The 19,310-nt window shown below is 35.0% G+C and overlaps 2 protein-coding genes across 2 annotated transcripts; one reads left to right on the top strand and one right to left on the bottom strand.

Annotated features, from left to right (window-relative positions):
* The first annotated feature begins 13,236 nt into the window (after positions 1-13,236).
* Positions 13,237-17,156, top strand: LOC120210029 (probable magnesium transporter NIPA4). The gene is made up of 9 exons (XM_039208860.1): positions 13,237-13,575; positions 14,409-14,465; positions 14,834-14,924; positions 14,997-15,157; positions 15,265-15,392; positions 15,490-15,627; positions 15,971-16,063; positions 16,545-16,650; positions 16,797-17,156. The coding sequence occupies exons 2-9, from the start codon at positions 14,456-14,458 to the stop codon at positions 16,904-16,906; spliced, it is 837 nt and encodes a 278-aa protein (XP_039064791.1). The 5' UTR covers positions 13,237-13,575; positions 14,409-14,455; the 3' UTR covers positions 16,907-17,156.
* A 644-nt stretch (positions 17,157-17,800) lies between these two features.
* On the bottom strand, positions 17,801-19,310 carry LOC120210031 (light-inducible protein CPRF2-like). Its single transcript, XM_039208862.1, has 6 exons — positions 19,092-19,310; positions 18,676-18,922; positions 18,501-18,594; positions 18,355-18,430; positions 18,162-18,287; positions 17,801-17,974 (listed from the first exon to the last, which is right to left on the bottom strand). Exons 1-6 carry the CDS (start codon positions 19,308-19,310, stop codon positions 17,801-17,803), a joined length of 936 nt encoding a protein of 311 aa, XP_039064793.1.

The raw sequence follows: 19,310 nt of genomic DNA on the forward strand, positions 1-19,310 counted from the left end.
TTTTAGTGCACTGTGGCGAGGGAAAGGAAATGTGAGAATTTTATTAAGGTAGAGCAAACAACTTTGTTTTATAAAGGAGGATGGAGTTATTTTCTGTTCTTTGGAAGTTTCTTCAATTTTCTAGAACTGAGATTTTTTTATACAGTAGAACTAAGAATTAATTGGTGAATAAGAATACAACAATCCTCCAAGGGGGTCAAATCTGTCGAAACTCCAAATTTCTAGAACCGTGAATCGATCAATTTCGTCCAAACATTTAAAAAGTAATTTTAACACTAAAAATAATAAGAAAAAAATGCATTCATGTCAAATCAATCCGGTCCAATTTTAATCACTACAAGCCATGTTAATTCTCTTAAAAAATAACGAAACTTGGCAGCAGATCCTCCCCTTCACCAGAACTTCTGAAACACAATCAACGAGCATCAGTTACAAGCCATGTTAATTCTCGCAAAAAATAATGAAAACTAGGCAGCAAATCCTCCCCTTCACTTTATATGCATGTCTACGATAGGAAGCAATACATATATGGGTAAACTATACCTTTTGTACCTAAACTATTACTTTTGTTCTGTTTTAATGCCCAAACTTTATTTTTTAAAATCAAACCTAACATTTAACTTAGGTTTTAATTTGGTATCCTACTGTTAAAAGATTAACAAAACTGCTAACATGATATTTTTTTATTTTTTTCAATAATTGTGTGACATTATCTTATTGTGACATGTCAACATCACTGTTAAGTTTTTAAGGACGGTGTACCAAAATGAAATATAAACAAAACATTAGGTATGATTTTGAAAAAACAAAAAAATTTAGATACCAAAATGAAACAAAAATAATAGTTTAAATACTAAACATGTAGTTTACCTTATATATGTTCAATAATAGAGAGGGCAAATTTTGAGAACAATATATCTCACCAAGTACTACAGAAAGTAAGATTATCATCTCCAATTTTAGAGCTTCAAAAAAGGGGTTAAAAGTTTAATCTATTCTATAGATTCTTAAAGAAAAGAATGTGTGTAAAACTGAACAAATATGAATTTTCACTAAAGTAAATGATGTTTCTGTGACATGTAGTATCAACAGAATATATTAGCATTGGTTCGAAGAAGATAGATATTATTCTAGAATGGATATAATCTGATAATAATTTTTAGATTCAAAATCTCTTAGACTTGTAAAATATTATCAGATCTTCGTTAAAGTCATTTCCATAATTACTGTTAGGCCGTTCATTTTTCAGTTTAACGAACTTAACCGGTTGAATTAAATTTTAATTTGATTAATTGGTCATTTTAAAAGTCCTGAAATTCACATTAATAAAGAGAAAATTAGGACGAATCAAGGGAGTCCTCACGATAAACACCGCAAGGAACTCCGCATAGAATCCAACCGACCACTTTTAGAGGAAGAAAATAACATTGTGATATTCCTTGTAATTATCATCATTCATCATCCTAGCATTCTGTTCTCTGTCGTGCAAAACGAAAAGCAACATTCTGGAGTTTGAAGGAAAGTAGCAGTGGGATATTCCTTGTAATTACGAAAATACTTATAAATACTAAAAAAAGATTCTATCTCTTCAAAAAGCACTGATTTTCATCTGTTATAATTTGAAGAAATTTCAATATTCCTTTACCCTCATCCAAATCTCACCAATCTTCATCGCCGCGAATTTCTAATTTTATAATGTGTTTCATATTAATTGTTACATGCTTTGATTTGTGAATAATTTAGGATTTTTGATTTATCTTATTTATTTGTAAAGAAAGGAAAAAGAGATGGATAAGTACGAGACGGTGAAAGACATAGGATCCGGGAACTTTGCCGTTGCGAGGTTGATGCGTAATAAATAAACCAAAGAACTCGTCGCTATGAAGTATATCGACCGTGGACAAAAGGTTCTATTCTCTCTCTTTCTCTCTCACACGCACACACACTCTCTCTCTCCTTTTTTTTCTTACATTTGTCTTTCTCTCTATGAATTATTGTATGCATGCATGATGAAAATAAAGGATTGTTTCTATTTTTTAACGAAATCATTGTCTTTAGTTTTTTAGAAATTGAAATCTGCAGCTGAGTAAAACATTGATTGTTGTTTGTTACATGATTGAAAGCAAATTGGAAATTTGTTGCATTTTAACTTTGAACTGATTGATGAGAATATGGCTAGAGAGATTATAAATCACAGATCGCTGCGTCATCCTAATATAATTCGGTTCAAAGAGGTATTAATTTTTCATTCTCTTATTATTATCTTTTTTCATCTTTATATGATTATAATTGAATTAACTATTTCTTTTTCAATTTTTCAGGTGATTTTGAATCCCACACTTCTTGCAATTGTAATGGAGTATGCAGCTAGTAACGCTGAATGATTCAGTGAGGATGAGGTTGGTTAGTTTTAGTTTTTGAAGCTTTTTACCAAAAACAGGAAACTAGAAATGTTTATTTTACTTTGAATTCACCGTGTAGTCAGCAGGACTATGTTCCCTCTATCCTCTCAATTTATACAGAAACTTGAATGAGATCAAATGCCTCAATATTGAACACTCATGTATTATATTTTTAGGTCAGAGATTGATTGCTAGTTGTTTTTTTAACTTTATACTAATAAGCTTTTTCTCATATTGTGTCTGCAGGCTAGATATTTTTTTCCAGCAATTGATCTCAGGAGTTAGCTACTGTCACTCCATGGTAACAAAGTTTTGACATTTCTCTCTATTGCATAATGTTAAAACTGCCTGCTTTTATATGTTTGTAATATTTTACATCATTTTTATTTCCAACAAATATGTCATCGAGATTTGAAGTTAGAGAATACCCTGTTAGATGGCAGTCCTGCTCCTCGTCTCAAAATCTGTGATTTTGGTTATTCAAAGCTGTAACCGAATGGGTCATTATTTATTACAGTAAGCATAATTAAATCCATGTTGCAATTGTTAAAGTTTAAGATTCTTCCTTGTCCCCATTTTCCAGTCATCGCTGCTGCATTCAAGACCCAAGTCAACGGTTGAAACTCCAGCATATATTGCACCAGAAGTTCTTTCTCGAAGAGAATATGATGACAAGGTAATTTGGTGTTTATCCACTTTATCCAAATGTTTTTATAGCTGGTTCTTTATTACACTTTGTTATTTTAGTTATGATTATGTACTTATGATAAATGATCTTGTGTGCTAGAGTAAGTGATGCCTTTACATGCTGGTCTAAATATGAGCTTGATAAAAGATCAATTACTTGCTAGAAATCCACAAATATGGCATTATTAGAGCTAGTGCAGCTTTATGGAGTGGATTATTTTGTCACACCAAAGATAAACTTCAGCCCAAGTTTTAGCGAGTCTTTCCTAAATTTAGAATTTAATTTCTTTTCAGATGGAAGATGTGTGGTCGTGTGGAGTGACTCTTTACATTATGTTGGTTGGTCTTAAGAATTTTAGAAAAACCATTTTATGATTTCTTAAAGTTTATTTTTGTTAGGTATAGCTCATAAATATACCGAGAAAGTCTCGTAGTGGAGGTTACGATTATGTGGGTTGGGGGTGCGGGGTTGCAGCCCCGCGGTATGGTACATGATTATTTTTGTAAATATGTACCAGGGTTTATTTATTATAAAAGGAGATGTAACCTAAACCTATGAGACATTGAATTGAATAAAAAAACTAGCGTCGCCTAAGGCACCAATGACGTAAGCACATTGCTGAACCTCGTTAAAATTCTTGTGTTCTTTCTGTTTTCTTTACCCGATTATTCAACAATTGGTATCAGATGTCAAGATCCAAATTCGAAGTTGCGAAATTCGATGGTCAGGGTTACTTCGGATTATGGAAAACAAGGGTGAAGGATCTATTGGCGCAGCAAGGATCCTGAAGGCTTTGCGACCTACAAAGCCAGTGTCGATGGAGGAGGAAGATTGGGAAGAATTTCATCAGTGAGTGACATGAACCATACGGTTATGTTTGGCGGATGAGGTCATGTATCTCGTCATGCATCTGACGTCTCCATATGAAATTTGGAAAAAGTTAAAAAATCAGTTTATATCAAAATCCTTAACGACTAAATTGTATCTAAAGCAGCGGCTGTATGGGCTGAAGATGCAGGATGATAATGATTTGGCGCAACACGTGAATGTCTTCAATCAAATCGTTTCTGATTTGGCTCGGCTTGATGTGAAAATTGAGGATGAAGACAAAGTGATAATTTTGTTGTGTTCGTTGCCTCCCTTTTACGAACACATGGTGACTACTCTTACATATGGGAAATAGAATATCCAAGTTGAGGAGATTACTGCAGGCTTGTTGGCTCACAACTATCGGAAGCAGAATGCAGGGGAAAGCTCTCAAGCTGATAGCCTATATGTCAAGGGTAATCGAGACCGTGGACGGAAGGCAGAGAAGGCAGGGTCTGGGAAGTGGAATTTCATATCCAAATCTAGGGAAAATAATACAATTTACTATTACAAGTGCAAGGATGCAGGACATATGAAGCAAGATTATCCGAAGTTGAAAAAGAAGACTGATGAGAAGCGTGATGACTCGTCCAAGTCTGTGAATGTGGTCGAGGATGACAATTCTGATTGCAGTGAGGGTGATATGTTCTCTATTTCAACGACTCAATTGACGGATGTTTGGATTATTGATTTTGGATATTTTTATCACATCACGCCAAATAGGGAATGGTTTTCGACATACAGGTCGATTAATTCTAGTTCTGTTTATTTGGGTGATGATCGATGTTGCAATATTGTTGGTATTGGTGATGTCATAATTAATATGTATGATGGCTCTGTTCGGACATTGAGTGGTGTTCGGCATATCCCAGATTTGAAGAAGAATTTGATTTCTTTTGGCACTTTGCACAATAATGGTTTTATCTCTAAGGATGATGAGGATAGGGAAACCATTCGAATTGTTAAAGGAGCTTTGACTATGATGAAAGGAAAAATGACTGCAGGGAATATTTGCAGATTGTTAGGGTGTACCATTATAGGTGGATTTCATTCTGTTGAGTCATGTGATGATACTACCAAACTGTGGCATATGCGTCTTGCTCATCTTAGTGAACGTGGTATGGCTGAATTACATAAAATAAATATGTTGCATGGTGTTAAAAGTTGTAAGCTCAATTTTTGCAAGTATTGTGTTCTTGGTAAACAGACTAAAGTTCGTTTCAAGACTGCGAAGCACACAACTGAAGGGATTCTTGATTATGTGCATTCTGATGTATGGGGGCCTTCCACGACATCATCTCTGGGTGGATCTAGGTATTATGTTACTTTTATTGACGATTTTTCACGGAAAGTTTGGGTGTATTTTTTGAAACAGAAGTCTGACGTTTTTTAGAAGTTCAAGCTGTGGAAAGCTGAGGTAGAAAACCAAACGGGACAAAAAATCAAGTGTTTGCGGTCTAACAATGGTACAGAGTACACAGATTCATAGTTTCTACACTTCTGTAAGGAGCATGGGATTAATAGGCATCTTACAGTCGCGCAAGACACCACAACATAATGGTGTTGTGGAACGGATGAACAGGTCGTTGAATGAAAGAGCTAGATGTTTGTGGTTGAATGTGGGGCTTCCCCTGAGGCTGTTAACATGGCGTGTTATCTTATCAATAGATCGCCAAGGGCATCACTGGCTGGGAAAGTTACATAAGAGGTATGGACTGGTCATGATGTTACTTTTGATCACTTACAGATTTTTGGTTATCATGCTTATGTGCATGTACCTGCTGATGAGAGATCCAAACTTGATGCAAAATCGAAGGAGTGCATTTTTCTGGGTTACAAGAAAGGTGTCAAAGGATTCAAGTTCTCGGATCCAGTTGCGAAGAAAATTGTGATTAGTAGAGATGTTGCTTTTGATGAACAACCCATGTTGCAGGAGAAGAAATACACGACAGTGGTGGATTTTGAGCAGTCTCCAGTTGAGAAAACAGAAACTTCTCAACCGACTTATGGTGGTTCCGCTACGGATGATTTGCAGGATTATAGTCTCGCCAGAAACAGGGTGAGACGGACGAATATAACAAAGGTTTTGTATTCTAATGCTGTTAGCTGCTTGATGTATGCAATGGTATGTACTCGTCCTGATTTAGCTCATGTTGTTAGTCAAGTTTGTAAGTACATGTGTAAACCTGGTAAGCAACATTGGGAAGTAGTCAAGTGGATCTTTAGGTACTTAAAGGGTACTGTGGGACATGGAATTATTTTTGGTAGTCAGCGGGATAATCCTTTGGTTGTAGGATATGTGGATTCAGACTATGCGGGTGACTTGGATAATAGAAGATCTACGACATGGTATGTCTTTACTCTTGGTGGAGGGCCTATTTGTTGGAAGTCTATTGTTCAATATGTTGTGGCATTATCTACAACTGAAGATGAATACATGGCAACGGTTGAAGCTGTAAAAGAAGATTTATGGCTTACTGGTTTAGTGAAGGAGTTGGGTGTTCAGCAAGGTGGAGTTTAGTTGCTTTGTGACAATCAAAGTACTATTCACTTGGCTAAGAATCAGGTATATCGTGCTAGAACTAAGCATATTGATGTAAGGTTTCACAAGATCAGAGAGTTAGTTGCATCTGTAGAGATTTTGTTTCAGAAGGTACATACTGAGGAGAATGACGCTGATATGTTCACCAAGCCAGTTACGACAGACAAGTTCATGCATTGCTTGGACTTGTTGAGTGTTTCGAGTTGTTAAAGAAGTAAGGTAACCCAACCCACATTGAATGTTTCCTAAGGGGCAGGATATTCGCCAAGGTGGAGATTTGTTAGGTATGACTCATAAATATACCGAGAAAGTCTCGTAGTGGAGGTTACGATTATGTAGGTTGGGGGTGCGGGGGTTGCGGCCCTGCGGTATGGTACAGGGTTATTTTTGTAAATATGTACCATGGTTTATTTATTATAAAAGGAGATGCAACCTAAACATGTGAGACATTGAATTGAATAAAAAAACTAGCGCCGCCTAAGGCACCGAAGACGTAAGCACATTGTTGAACCTCGTTAAAATTCTTGTGTTCTTTCTGTTTTCTTTACCCGATTATTCAACACTTTTCTTAATCCGCTACAGAGGATAATGTCAGTTCAATACAAAATCCCAGACTATGTTCACATATGTCAAGATTGCAAACACCTCATTTCTCGCATATTTGTTACTAGCCCCTCCAGGGTATATCCTCCTATTAATGACATTGTTCAAGGATCTCCATGAAATAATTTGAAAGTTAAACAACATTTGGTTAGTGTAGTAAAAAATCTTTTTCCCCGTTATTTTGTTTATTGGTTGGTGTTTATTAACATTGTATGAGCCTTGTTGTGTGCGTTGCCGTGCGTGCATATGTATATTTTCCCATTATTTTGCTGGTGCTAAAGCAGAGTCTTGCAAACTGTCTCCTTCTTTCAAGGTACAATTGGTCATAATCCGCAAATAAATGTTTGCTGGTAAATGATAAATTATAAGGTGGAGGCTTATACTTTTGTGCGAATGAAATGGAGGGAGACGTGAAACATGAGAGCCATCATCTTTAAATTGCCTTTCTAAGGGTTGTTGTTTATAATTACTTTTCATCCATTTATCACCGTTGACAAAGAACTGGTTTCTATTTCCTCCTTCTGCTTCGGCACTCACTGTTTCAATTCCTATTTTAACAGCGGATTGCCATAAAAAATATCAGGAGTCATCCATGGTTTTTGAAGAACTTGCCCAGGGAACCGACAGAGACAGCTCAAACTGCCTATTACAGGAAAGAAATCCCTACTTTCTCCCTCCAAAGTATCGATGAAATCATGAAAATAGTAAAATAGGCCAAAGTTGCTCCTCGAGTATTGCGGTCTATCGGAGGGTTTGGTTGGGGTGGAGAAGAAGACGGGGGTACAAAAGAAGAAGATGTAGAGAATGAAGAAGAAGAAGATGAGTATAAGAAGACAGTAAAAGAGGTACATGCCAGTGGAGAAGTTCATATCTCATAAAGGAAAAAAAGTAATATATGATTTCCAACTGACTGAGTTTTGATGGCACTGAGAGCTTATATATAAATATGATGTCAGTTTTTTATTACCTATAGGACCTGGTTTTGAATAAACAATCTGTAAATAGTGTGCTTTGAACAAGAAGTTTTTGAAGTCTTTAATACGATTGTTAGGGTGACTTGGTACCGGAAGATCGGAAACTACTAGGATTTGAAGTGTACCGACTTGGTAAATTCAGTGGGTCTACACTAAAATGGAAGACCCGCGAGTCTTGTAAGTTTATTTCTTTCCATCCTAAATTGGAGTTGGTATGATATGTCTAGAGTTGCGAGTTCCCCATAAAATTTACCAATCTAAATTAACATTTTCTCTATTGTTATTTCTCTTCTTGTTCTTTATAATATATTTAAGTTTTTGACTATGTTTTAGTCACCTACCAACTCAATTATAAAAATATTGAAAGCTCTTCCTCTTAAATGATAATATATATTATCACAATGATATTTTTATCTTTTAATATGTTTTTTCAAATATAACAGTTAAAAAATATTTTCAAATGAATTGAATACAAAAACACTTATTACTAGGTATTATATCATTCCTCTTACTCTAGACTAAAATATTTTAATATTTTTAAAATAATGTGTTTTGTTAGCGTGATCCTTCTTTACTTTTCAATTTTTTTGTTCATAATTTTAAAATAAAATAATATTACTTAAGGGATGATTGCATTGAGAATTTATTTGAAATATTTAACTAAAAAGGTTCCAATTACATTTGTTTTTGGTCACAGGGTTCAACTTTTTCATAACGATGAGTTTGGATAGCATTCTGAGTAATCAACTAACTATTTAATTCTTTACTGAATAGTAATTATTTGAATATTAACCTTGGTTTTCATTGAGGTTTGGACTAGTGATGGATTACGTTCAACTTCATTCATATTGTTGTAGGGCATGTCTTTTTTATTTTTAAAATTTTTTTATTATAATTTTAAATAAAACAGTAAAATTTTAGAATGAATGTCTCACATATAGGGTAAAATTCATAAGTGGTCATTAAATATATCAAAATGATCTTTTTAGACATTAAGCTTTTAAAAATTACATAATAGACATTAAACTTTGAATTTTGTTACAATATCTACAAATAATGTTAAAAATTATTATGTCACTTATTTAAATAAAATTAATGACATTCCAAAGATTTTAGTTATATTAAAGTTCCAATATTGGTATACCAAATAATATTACGTAAGAATTAAGTCGTACGCCCAACACTAATATAATGCCTTCGCCCATAACAATAGTCTCCTGCAGTTGGTATTAGGACAAAGACCATTGCTAGATATAGTGCACCTACGCCAACATTCAACGTAGTTTGGTATCGTCCCAAGTTTGATTATAAAGAATCTCATGGTCTCTAAGAGATATATGAAGAAAAGCATCCAACAAAATCTATCATTTTCAAAGATAATTCGTCACTTTTTGTTGACTTAATGACATCCCCACTTAGAGCTTTAAACCAAGTCATTGAACAAATAAAATAATGGATTTCAGCGACTTGCTAAATAGGAATCAAGTAAAGTGATCCATCTTCATAAAAAAATTGCAGGTGAAAAGCTTTACGCTTATCTACTCATAAATATTTTTCAAATAATTTAGGGTAATTACATAGTAATATTTGTCAGAACTTAAATTAGGGGTTCAATGGTAAGCTTGTAAAAGTTGTGTGTCGATTTGTATGTTTTTAAAAGTGTGGAGACTTGTTGCGTGATTAACCCTAAAATTAGGGTATTCGAACACTCTTTTTCTTTTCCCACTTCTTTTTTTCCTACTCGTTTTGTTGTTTGAGCCGAATTTTTAAACCCACTTTCATCACTTCTCATTTTTTGGTTTTACTCGTATTCGTTGATGTCTAGTCAGCTGTGGGGTGCAACGTCTGTACCATTGTGTTTGTCTTGTCATCACTGGGACACATCTTGTAAATACGATGTTTAAATCAATGGACTCTAGAATGGTCAATATTTTCTTTTATTACAAACATAAATGAATAAATTAATATTCGAAATATATTAAACATGCTAATAATTCTATGTTTAGCTAAACTTGAAAATATACAACTTCAACCATTATCAAGGAAACTAATATCACATTAGTACGAAACTTTAAAGGTTTTGCTATTATTTAAATAATAAAATCAGTAAAAAAATTACCTAAAACATTATTATTAACCTAAAACATCAATGTTTTAACATTTCCGGTAAAGTGACTAACAATAACAAAACCGATAGAAAAAATAACAAAATTGATAGCGCTTTACCGGTTTTATTAACAAAACCGGTAAAACGCCTAATAATAACAAAATCGATAAAACGCTCAATAATAATAAACCGATAAAAAATAATATCTGATAATTTTTACCAATTTTATTATTAAATAACAACAAAAATTATTGTCTTTTAATCATATATTAAAACTGCCGAATTCAATATCTCATTTTCCACTTTTAGCACTCATACTGATATAGTACACAAAACTGCAACTGTTATTGTGCGTCAAAATCACAAACAAAAAGTGTAAGGGCAGTTTTGCGGTGCGGCGTCTTAGTATACGGTTAAAATAAAGTGTTATTAATTTTGTTATTATTTTAAATAACAAAATCGGTAAAAATGACCGAAAATATTATTATTTTGACCGGTTCTAATTATCTATATAGGTAAACGCGGTAAAAAAATCGGTCAAAAATTATGTTTTCGGTAAAGCGCTACCTAAAATATTTTTTCTATCATGTTTACCTATATAGGTAATTATAACCGGTCAAAATAATAATGTTTTCGGTATTTTTATCAGTTTTATTATTTATAAAAATAACAAAACTGGTAACGCGATTTAACCGTATACTAAGGCGCCGTACGTGAGCGTTTCTCAAAGTGTAAACCTAAACTGACTAATTCAAAATTTATTTTATATTTAAATTTTTTTAAAAAAAAGATATTAAAAATTTAAAAATTTAAATTAATGATTAATAAAAAAATTAAAATTAAATTATAAGCTCGTCAACCGTACAAAATATGTTGATGAAATCAAACGGTCCACATCATCCAAGAAGTTTAATCATCATACTATGACACAAATTTAGATTATTTAAATGACTAATATATCCCTAGGAAAATGCAAAAGGAATATATTGGTGGAGAAACTATAACTACATGACAAAGGGTAATTCTGTTTAAACGGTTTTGGAGAAATAAACTTGTTCTTTTCCCCTTTCCCTCCAATTCCCACTTGCTATAACCCAGTCTTCTTCGCCCTCCATTTCTCTAGTTCGGTCTTCTTTCCCTTTCCCTTTCCCTTTCCCTTTCCCTTTCTTTTCTTTTCTTTTCTTTTCTTTTCCTTTTTCTTTTTTCCCCTCTCGACAAACAAAACAAAAGAAAATTCTCACTCTCTCTCTCATTGACTTGAACAGAAAATCATAAGTGTTACAGTTAAGGTTCCACTGTTCCAGTAAGCGTAAAAATTTTCTCAATTTCAATGAAATTTACTCATTCATCGCTGTTTTCTGTTATTTCTAAAAGTGTTTTTCAACTTCAGTATATTCATTTTGCAGATGCAAGGCGATAATTTTTCAACCGTCTATGGAGACTTCGGAGGCAAGCAACTAAAAGATGACCAGAGCGACGGAGTCTACTCTTCCACCACGACCTCATCCTCCACTTCCGCCGCTTCTATGTTCGCTCTTTACAATCCTCGCATCTTCATGCAACACATCAAGATACGACCAACCGCCACAACCTCTGCCTCACTTGTCTCTGTGAAGCTGCAAAGGAAGCCGAAGCCCTCCGCCAAGAGAATTCCTCGCTTCGATCTGTCAACCGAGACCTCAATCCATTAAAAAAGATATATCTCGTCATACCGTTGTGACGAGTTTAACGTACACTGTAGTATTTACCGTAGATCTCAAAATAAAATTCAAGTTGTTCTATTGGGGCTAAATAATCGGCCCGCTTGGATTATTTCCCTAATTCTACGGATTTCCTCAGCTTAATTGTCCATATTTTTGTTCTGATCTGAAGTCTTCCATCGCCATTGCAAGCAAAGCTGACATCTGCTAGGCATGATCAGTTGACAGACACTTTCAGTATATTTAAAGGAAAGTAAATTTCTCAAGTAAATAGCCTTGCAAAGGAAAGTTGTTGAGAGTTTATTAAGAGCTTTGAATTTCCTTGCACCTGCTATTTCAGTCTTCCAACAGCAAGTCACCTTTAGATAACTTGGTGTTTTTTGGATGTCCATTCATTTTATTGGTTTAATAAAAAATTATATTTTATTCTTTTTAGTTAAGCCGGAGCTCTTATGTATCATGTCCGAGTGGAGACAAGAGTCAAAATATTTGGTGGTGTTATTGCTAAAAAAAACATTTGTGTTGGCTTATTCAATATTTTACCACCCCGAAGAGGCCTCCTGGCCTGTTTTATTGTAATATAGCCAAGAAGCCTACTATTGAGTACGGTTGTAGAATTTGTTTTAATTTGTAAATATATTGAATTAGTAAGGGATTTCATAATCTATGATCTTAGGGATCAACGTGGCAATCCGCAAAGAATTGAGCGACACTAATTCATCTCGAATGGGGCAGAGTTCCCTTTCTACACTCGAATTGTTTCTCAAGGTTTTGTAGGAGACCCTCTGAGATTTTGACAATAAGATGTCATTATGTCAAGTGTAGCAAGCTGCTGCTATAAATTCAAAATAACTGGTAAAAGATTTAAAATTCACGTGAACCTAAGGCATTAACAAGCTACTTCTATTCTCTACAAGTTTAACCCATGTGTGGTAGCCATGAGCACAGATTGGCCCAATTCTGAAACCCCCCCAACACAACACACATTCATAATAACTGGTAAAAGATTTAAAATTCACGTGAACCTAAGGCATTCACAAGCTACTTCTATTCTCTACAAGTTTTAACCCTCAACATGTGTGGTAGCCATGAGCACAGATTGGCCCAATTCTGAAACCCCCCCCCCCCCCAACACAACACAGAACCGCGGCACAACACCAAAAAAAAACTAAAAATCTCTCACATATGAAATAATCATTAAGAAAACAATAAAAAAAAGGAAAGGATCGGATTTGCTCCAATATTGCAAATAAAAGAACAAAAAATGAGGCTATAATCCAAGAAAGCTATCTCCAACAATTAAAATCACAGGCAAACAACTATTTTGTGATTGCCGAGTCACTCACTGCTTACCCAACTCACCAAAACTCCAAGTTTGGGTAAAACTGGGATTTTTTTCCTTTTCAGATCCATAAACTCGTTTTTTCAGACTCCGTTCGAGTTCAAATCAAAGAATCGTTTCCGAGTTGTGACAACGTAGAATAGAGTTATTCCCCCTCCCCCCCAAGAATTAAGATTTTTTTCAAGTGTAGGGTTCGAGTATGTCGGTTGTGCGAAGATGGAGCGAGGGAATGTCCTCGGATAATGTTAAGGGTTTGATTTTGGCTATTTCTTAAAGTTTATTTATTAGGGCAAGTTTCATCGTTAAGAAAAAAGGCTTGAAAAAAGCAGGTGCTTCTGGCGTCAGGGCAGGTACTGCAATTTATCAAAAGTTTACTTCTTTTTTAATGATTTGATTTCGGATTTCGTGTTTTCTTCTTTAATTTGGAAATTTTCAATTAGGTTTTTAAATAACTTGAAGTGTTGTGGGATTCTGTGAATAATTGTTTACGCAATTTAGAAAACGAATTTGAGTGAAGTGTAAGTGATGAATATTTATTTGACCTTTGAATTTAATTCATCAATGCGGGAATTAATCGATTTGAACTCTTGTCAGTCTAGCATGTAAGCTTGTATTTAGTAAACTAGTCTTCATGTTTTTCTTTTTCTTCATAAAATTAATCATTGTGTCTATCAAATTGCACCGACCTTTTCATATGCATCCTTTTGATCGTGGGTTTCAGTGTCATCTTTGATTGTATGTATCTTCTAACTTATTGGTTATGAATTGTTTACGAAATTCCTCAATATGTCCAAGTTTCTGTATGCTGAAGTTTTGCATAATGTGGGAAAGAAAGATACAATATCTTTATTGAATGAAATAGACGAAAATGATATGTTTTTTATTTTTAAAATTCAAGATGATCTTTGGTATTGCATGTGTGTTTTGTTGCTATTGGACAGAGTTTTTTCTATTCACTATAATTCTGTGTTTATTGCATAAAATTTTGTGCTGCATTTGCAATTAGATGTGTATTTTATAATTTTTTTTATCTCAATTATTTAAAGAACGTTTGAATGTATTTGTTATCAATATCATTTAGTGATTCTTCACCTTTTCGTTATCAATATAATTTTTGAGGAGTTTTTATTGTTCTTATGCATGATGAATCACGATGACATTAGTTTTTCTGGTTCTTACACAGGAGTTGGAGGGTATTCGTACTTGCTTGAGCCACTTTGGTGGGCTGGCATGATAACAAGTGAGTTTTATGGGTTTCTCATTGATAATTAACTCTATCTTATGGATTTTTTTTCTTCCTATTTGGATCCTATATCGTCTTTTTCCTTTTCTCATTTTTAACTTATTTTCCAAATATTATCCCTGAAAGCAGATGTTATAAAAGATATGTTACACCAATTAACAATGTGGTATTCTTGTCAATAATATATCTTGCATCCATGATAAGATTTTCTTAGTTACATTGCATCCTTACACCTCAATGTTCAGGAAGTTATCAGACTTCAGCCTTTTAAAATACTAATGAGATAGTCAAGTTTTTTTTGCTTTTGATTCATGATTCTAGAGGAAAACGTAGTTAATTCTAATTGTTAATCAACTTTGCAACAGTGGTCGTCGGGGAAATTGCTAATTTTGCTGCTTATGCATTTGCACCGGCAATACTGGTCACTCCTCTCAGTGCTCTCAGCATCATTATCAGGCATGCAAATTTGTCTCTCAAATTTAGGTTTGGCATTTAAGTGTTTATTGTTAATCATCACTTCTAATGCAGTGTGGTACTTGCACATATCATTTTGCGGGAGAGGTTACATACTTTTGGGATTATCGGTTGTGCTTTGTGTGTTGTGGGCTCAACAACAATTGTATTGCACGCCCCCCCTGAACGTCATATTGAATCTGTAGCAGAAGTTTGGACTCTTGCTACGGAGCCAGGTTGCTTTTTCTTATAGATATTGTTGTAGCTCTTATGGTTTTTCTTCTTGAAGTTGTTGAACTACAGAAAAGGAAATGAATGTATCATATTTGATAATTTTTTGCAGGATTTTTGTTTTACACGGCTCTGGTCATAACAATTGTCTTTATACTTATATTCCGCTTTGTTCCACAATATGGACAGACACACATTATGGTTTACATTGGAGTATGCTCTCTCGTGGGTTCTATTTCGGTATGCATCAAGACTAGGCTATTGGTTGCTTAATTCTGTGTCCGTTCAATTGCATTGCCTCCCCTCAGATTGTTGTTTTAAGAGTGTTCTTTGACAGGTCATGAGCGTTAAAGCACTCGGTATTGCATTGAAGTTAACATTTTCAGGAATGAATCAGCTTGTGTATCCACAGACATGGGCCTTTACTTTAGTTGTGGCTACTTGTGTGATTACCCAAATAAATTATTTAAACAAGGTAATGGTTACACAGGGTCTTTTCTTTCTTTGGTGCTCTCTATTTCCTAAAATGCCTAGATTTGTGCTTTTCTTTTGATTACTTTTCATGCCCATCAAAGAAAAGGAGCCGAAAGAAATGTTGGAATGAATGAAAAACTATCCAAAAAGAAAATTTTTCATTTTTCTTCAAAATCTATTTCATTTTCCCCCGAAATGTTTCTTGTGGGTATTTTTGTTTATGGTGTTCATAATCATTAATTTAAACTTTAAATCAGTTGAAATTTATCTATTTATTATTTTCTTACTCCGAATCAATGTTTCCTTTTTTTATTGTTTTTCTTTTTTTGCCTTCATAATTTCAGGCACTTGATACTTTCAACACAACCATTGTTTCTCCCATGTACTATGTTATGTTTACGTCACTGACCATTTTGGCTAGTGTGATCATGTTTAAGGTAATTTCCAGTCATTAATGGTATCAGAATGGCTCAGAAGTTTTAGTAATTGCAATGTTTAAAAGATCCTACTTGATACTTTCTGCCATATTGCACACAAATGTTATTGCAATTAATTTGTCTTCAACATGCAATGATTTGCTTAATCCTATATGTACTGTGCTTGCCTTTTTAAGGGAAAAAGAACTGTGTGTAGAAGTGTGGAATGTTTGGTCAGTCAAGATGTATCCGACAATTATAAGTTGCAATTTTCTTGTTTGGTTTCATATAGTGGCCCTGTTTGTGACTGCTATGATATGAAATAAAACTTCTTTTTGGTTCTGCGCTGGTTTTGATTGCTGGTGATCCCTTATCTGCGTTGTTCGCAAAGGGGCAGTTAAAGATTTGAGTTGCTTAGTTGATAACTGCTTTCAAGTTTTCTTTTGTTTAACTTGGATTGACCTTGGCCTTACCTTATTGAAGTTTGATATTCTGATATCAGGATTGGGATAGGCAGACACCAACTCAGATTATAACAGAGATGTGTGGATTTGTGACAATCCTCTCAGGAACTTTTCTTCTTCACAAAACCAAGGATATGGTTGATGGTATAACTGTCATGTACCTTGAACTGTGAATTCATACTCTTCACCATTCATTCTATAACATCTCCTTTTAGGCTCATAAAGAATGTTGTAGTCTAGAAACATTTATTGCTTTACACTTAATTTTAATAGAGATTATGTTAAACCAGGTCCGAGTTTGTCAACGTCTATGTCTATGCGATCATTAAAGCATGAAGAAGAGGAGGTGTTAATTGAAGGCATCCCTCTTAAGCGGCAGGACTCATTGAGAATACCTTAACTTAAGTTTTAGGACATCACAGGCTATTCCTACACGGCTCAAATAGCGAGTGGGGAGAAACACCTCGAGGCCTCGATGGTTGTATTTTATTACCAGCTTATACATTTTTTGGAGGGTACTTTGAGGTGGTGAGATGATTTTTCTTGGCCTTGTTTCTTTTATTATCATTAACCCTTTGGCTTCAAGATGAGACTATACATTTCAGCTATGCGTCAGCAGCTGGTTGGGCGAGTAGGACATCGCAGGGTCAGGGTGGTTAATACATGGTGTTATGGTTTGCTTTATTGTATCGAGTGGAATGGAACACTAAGAAAACAATCAAATACATGCATTACTTATTTCTTTCAGTTGAAATGCTCTTTTTTATTGAACTCCTCAAAGAAAGAACATGTAGAAAAGTAGTTGAACACACCCCGCGATGGGCTTTGATTCAGTTTTTCATAGTGTCAAATAAATTTTATTCTATTGAAAAGATAAACAATTATTGTTCCCTCCCCCTTCTTCATTGCTAATTTATATTTTTGCTTTTGTAAGTTCTCCTAACCTAATAACATCAGAGCATTGATAAAGTTGGTGCAAATCAGAATCCCTGGTTTTAGTTTGTGTCTGCCTCTTGCTCATGTAAATAATCCAAAACTGAAATAATATAGGTCAAACCCTAATGAATAACCTTAAATTTGGGCGATTCTACTACAATAGTAACAGACAACACAAATCATAAAATTAAAAGATAGAATACTGTTTTTTACATTTTAATTTGATATAAGGACATCAACGAAAATGAATATGTAAAAATAAAAAAGGTATATGTTGTCAACTGACAAGGGTCAATTTGTAAATTCAGCATTATTGGTTATGAGGTGTAGATTAAGGGATTGTTTTTGCAGCAGCATCCTAATAAAAGGGATGATCCAGGCCGTCGTCTTGCATGGGAACAGCAGCATCCATGGACTCAGGAGAGGGACTTGCATCAACCGATGGCACATTCATTGTCGATATTCCGGGTAATGGATCAAACACAGGGATCAAACCGGTGACACCGATGACCTCGGCTTCAGCCATTTTCAACTACCAAAAGGTTTTCACCAATGTTAGTAGTATTAAGTAGGGATATCAACTACATGATGCATACAAAAAAACTGTAAAAGTTGTCGTTTGCTCATCGTATTGAACAGGGGTAAGTGGTATCAGCATTGAAGCCGAACATTGCAAGACCGATGCCTATGCAGCAAGAGACTCAAGCTAAGCCATTTACCTCTGCTTTCAATGCTCTAACATCGGCTGTCAAAACTGTGTTTTCTACGGCTGATTTGTCCGACTTTTGGATTATGGCAGTGGCTAGCCCTGATATGACCGTATTATCTAGCCTTAGTTGATCAGCCTACATACATTAAATAAGAGATTAGGATTTGTAAAGCTCAAAGCTGAGGAAGGGAAAACAGAAGAACCTGTGAGTGGAGTTGAGTGAATTGATCCTTCCATTTTCTTCTGGAGCGCCTAGCGGACTCTCGATTTGATAGCTTCCTAAACCCACCACATGGATCAATGTTTGAATCATTAGATATGCAATTCAACGTAAAGAAAAAACGGTTACCTCCTTTCACGTTTTGCATCATCAGAATCCATATTCTCCATTGCTCCGTTTTCTCCTTCACAAGCAAATTCCACCGCTGCATAATCAACAGCGCCTACATATACAGAATATAACCCACAGCTGCACATTACGAAATTTCAACGATTTTAAACCTTTACAAGTATCTTTGGATTACCGGCTGCATGCGATTCAACCGCAGGGTCTTGGAGTGTTACCAAGGATGCCCGCTCCACTCCAACCGCAAAGGATGCCTGTGATCCTCCAACCGCAAAGGATGCCTGCTCAATTCCAACCGCAGAGTCTTGGGGTAATCCTGGTGATCCTCCAACCGCAAAGGATGCCTGCTCTACTCCAACCGCAGAGTGTTGGGGTAATCCCTGTGATCCTCCAACCCCGGAGTCTTGGGGTATTCCCAAGAATGCCTGCTTGATATGTATATGACACACCAAGTCACAGAGTGAAAGTGAATTAGAGATCCTTTTTCACTAAACATAAAAAGCAACATGAAAGATGTTCACTCTTTTGGCGCTGCTCATGAGTCAACTTGTTGAATCTCGCAATAATAAAAAAAGTAGTATGAAAAAGACGTACTCTTGACGTAGCATTGTCAACAGCAGCAAAAGCCAAGTTCTCAGGAAAAGCATCTAAATCCATGGGAACATTAACCACCTCCTTATTCTCCAGGTACCAAACTAACTGCTGTAAACTCAACTCCGACTCCCTTCGCTGCATGTTAGGACCCAGTTCGTCATCGCCGCCTGCTGGGAAGTAAGAGGAAAACCACAATTCGTTGCCGGAAAAGCTGTCCAT

Source organism: Hibiscus syriacus, unplaced genomic scaffold (assembly GCF_006381635.1).
Source record: "Hibiscus syriacus cultivar Baekdansim isolate YM2019G1 unplaced genomic scaffold, ASM638163v2 tig00024296_pilon, whole genome shotgun sequence".
Classification (NCBI taxonomy): Eukaryota; Viridiplantae; Streptophyta; class Magnoliopsida; order Malvales; family Malvaceae; genus Hibiscus; species Hibiscus syriacus.

Bases quoted from the DNA above. Each gene is read 5' to 3' on its own strand.
- LOC120210029 (XM_039208860.1), top strand. The intron at 15,628-15,970 runs GTAATGGTTACA...TCATAATTTCAG, and splicing joins AAATAAATTATTTAAACAAG to GCACTTGATACTTTCAACAC. The intron at 16,064-16,544 runs GTAATTTCCAGT...TTCTGATATCAG, and splicing joins CTAGTGTGATCATGTTTAAG to GATTGGGATAGGCAGACACC.
- LOC120210031 (XM_039208862.1), bottom strand. From the start codon at position 19,310: ATGGACAGCTTTTCCGGCAACGAATTGTGGTTTTCCTCTTACTTCCCA. The intron at 18,923-19,091 runs GTACGTCTTTTT...CATATCAAGCAG, and splicing joins TTGACAATGCTACGTCAAGA to GCATTCTTGGGAATACCCCA. The intron at 17,975-18,161 runs GTAAATGGCTTA...ACCTTTTGGTAG, and splicing joins TTAGAGCATTGAAAGCAGAG to TTGAAAATGGCTGAAGCCGA.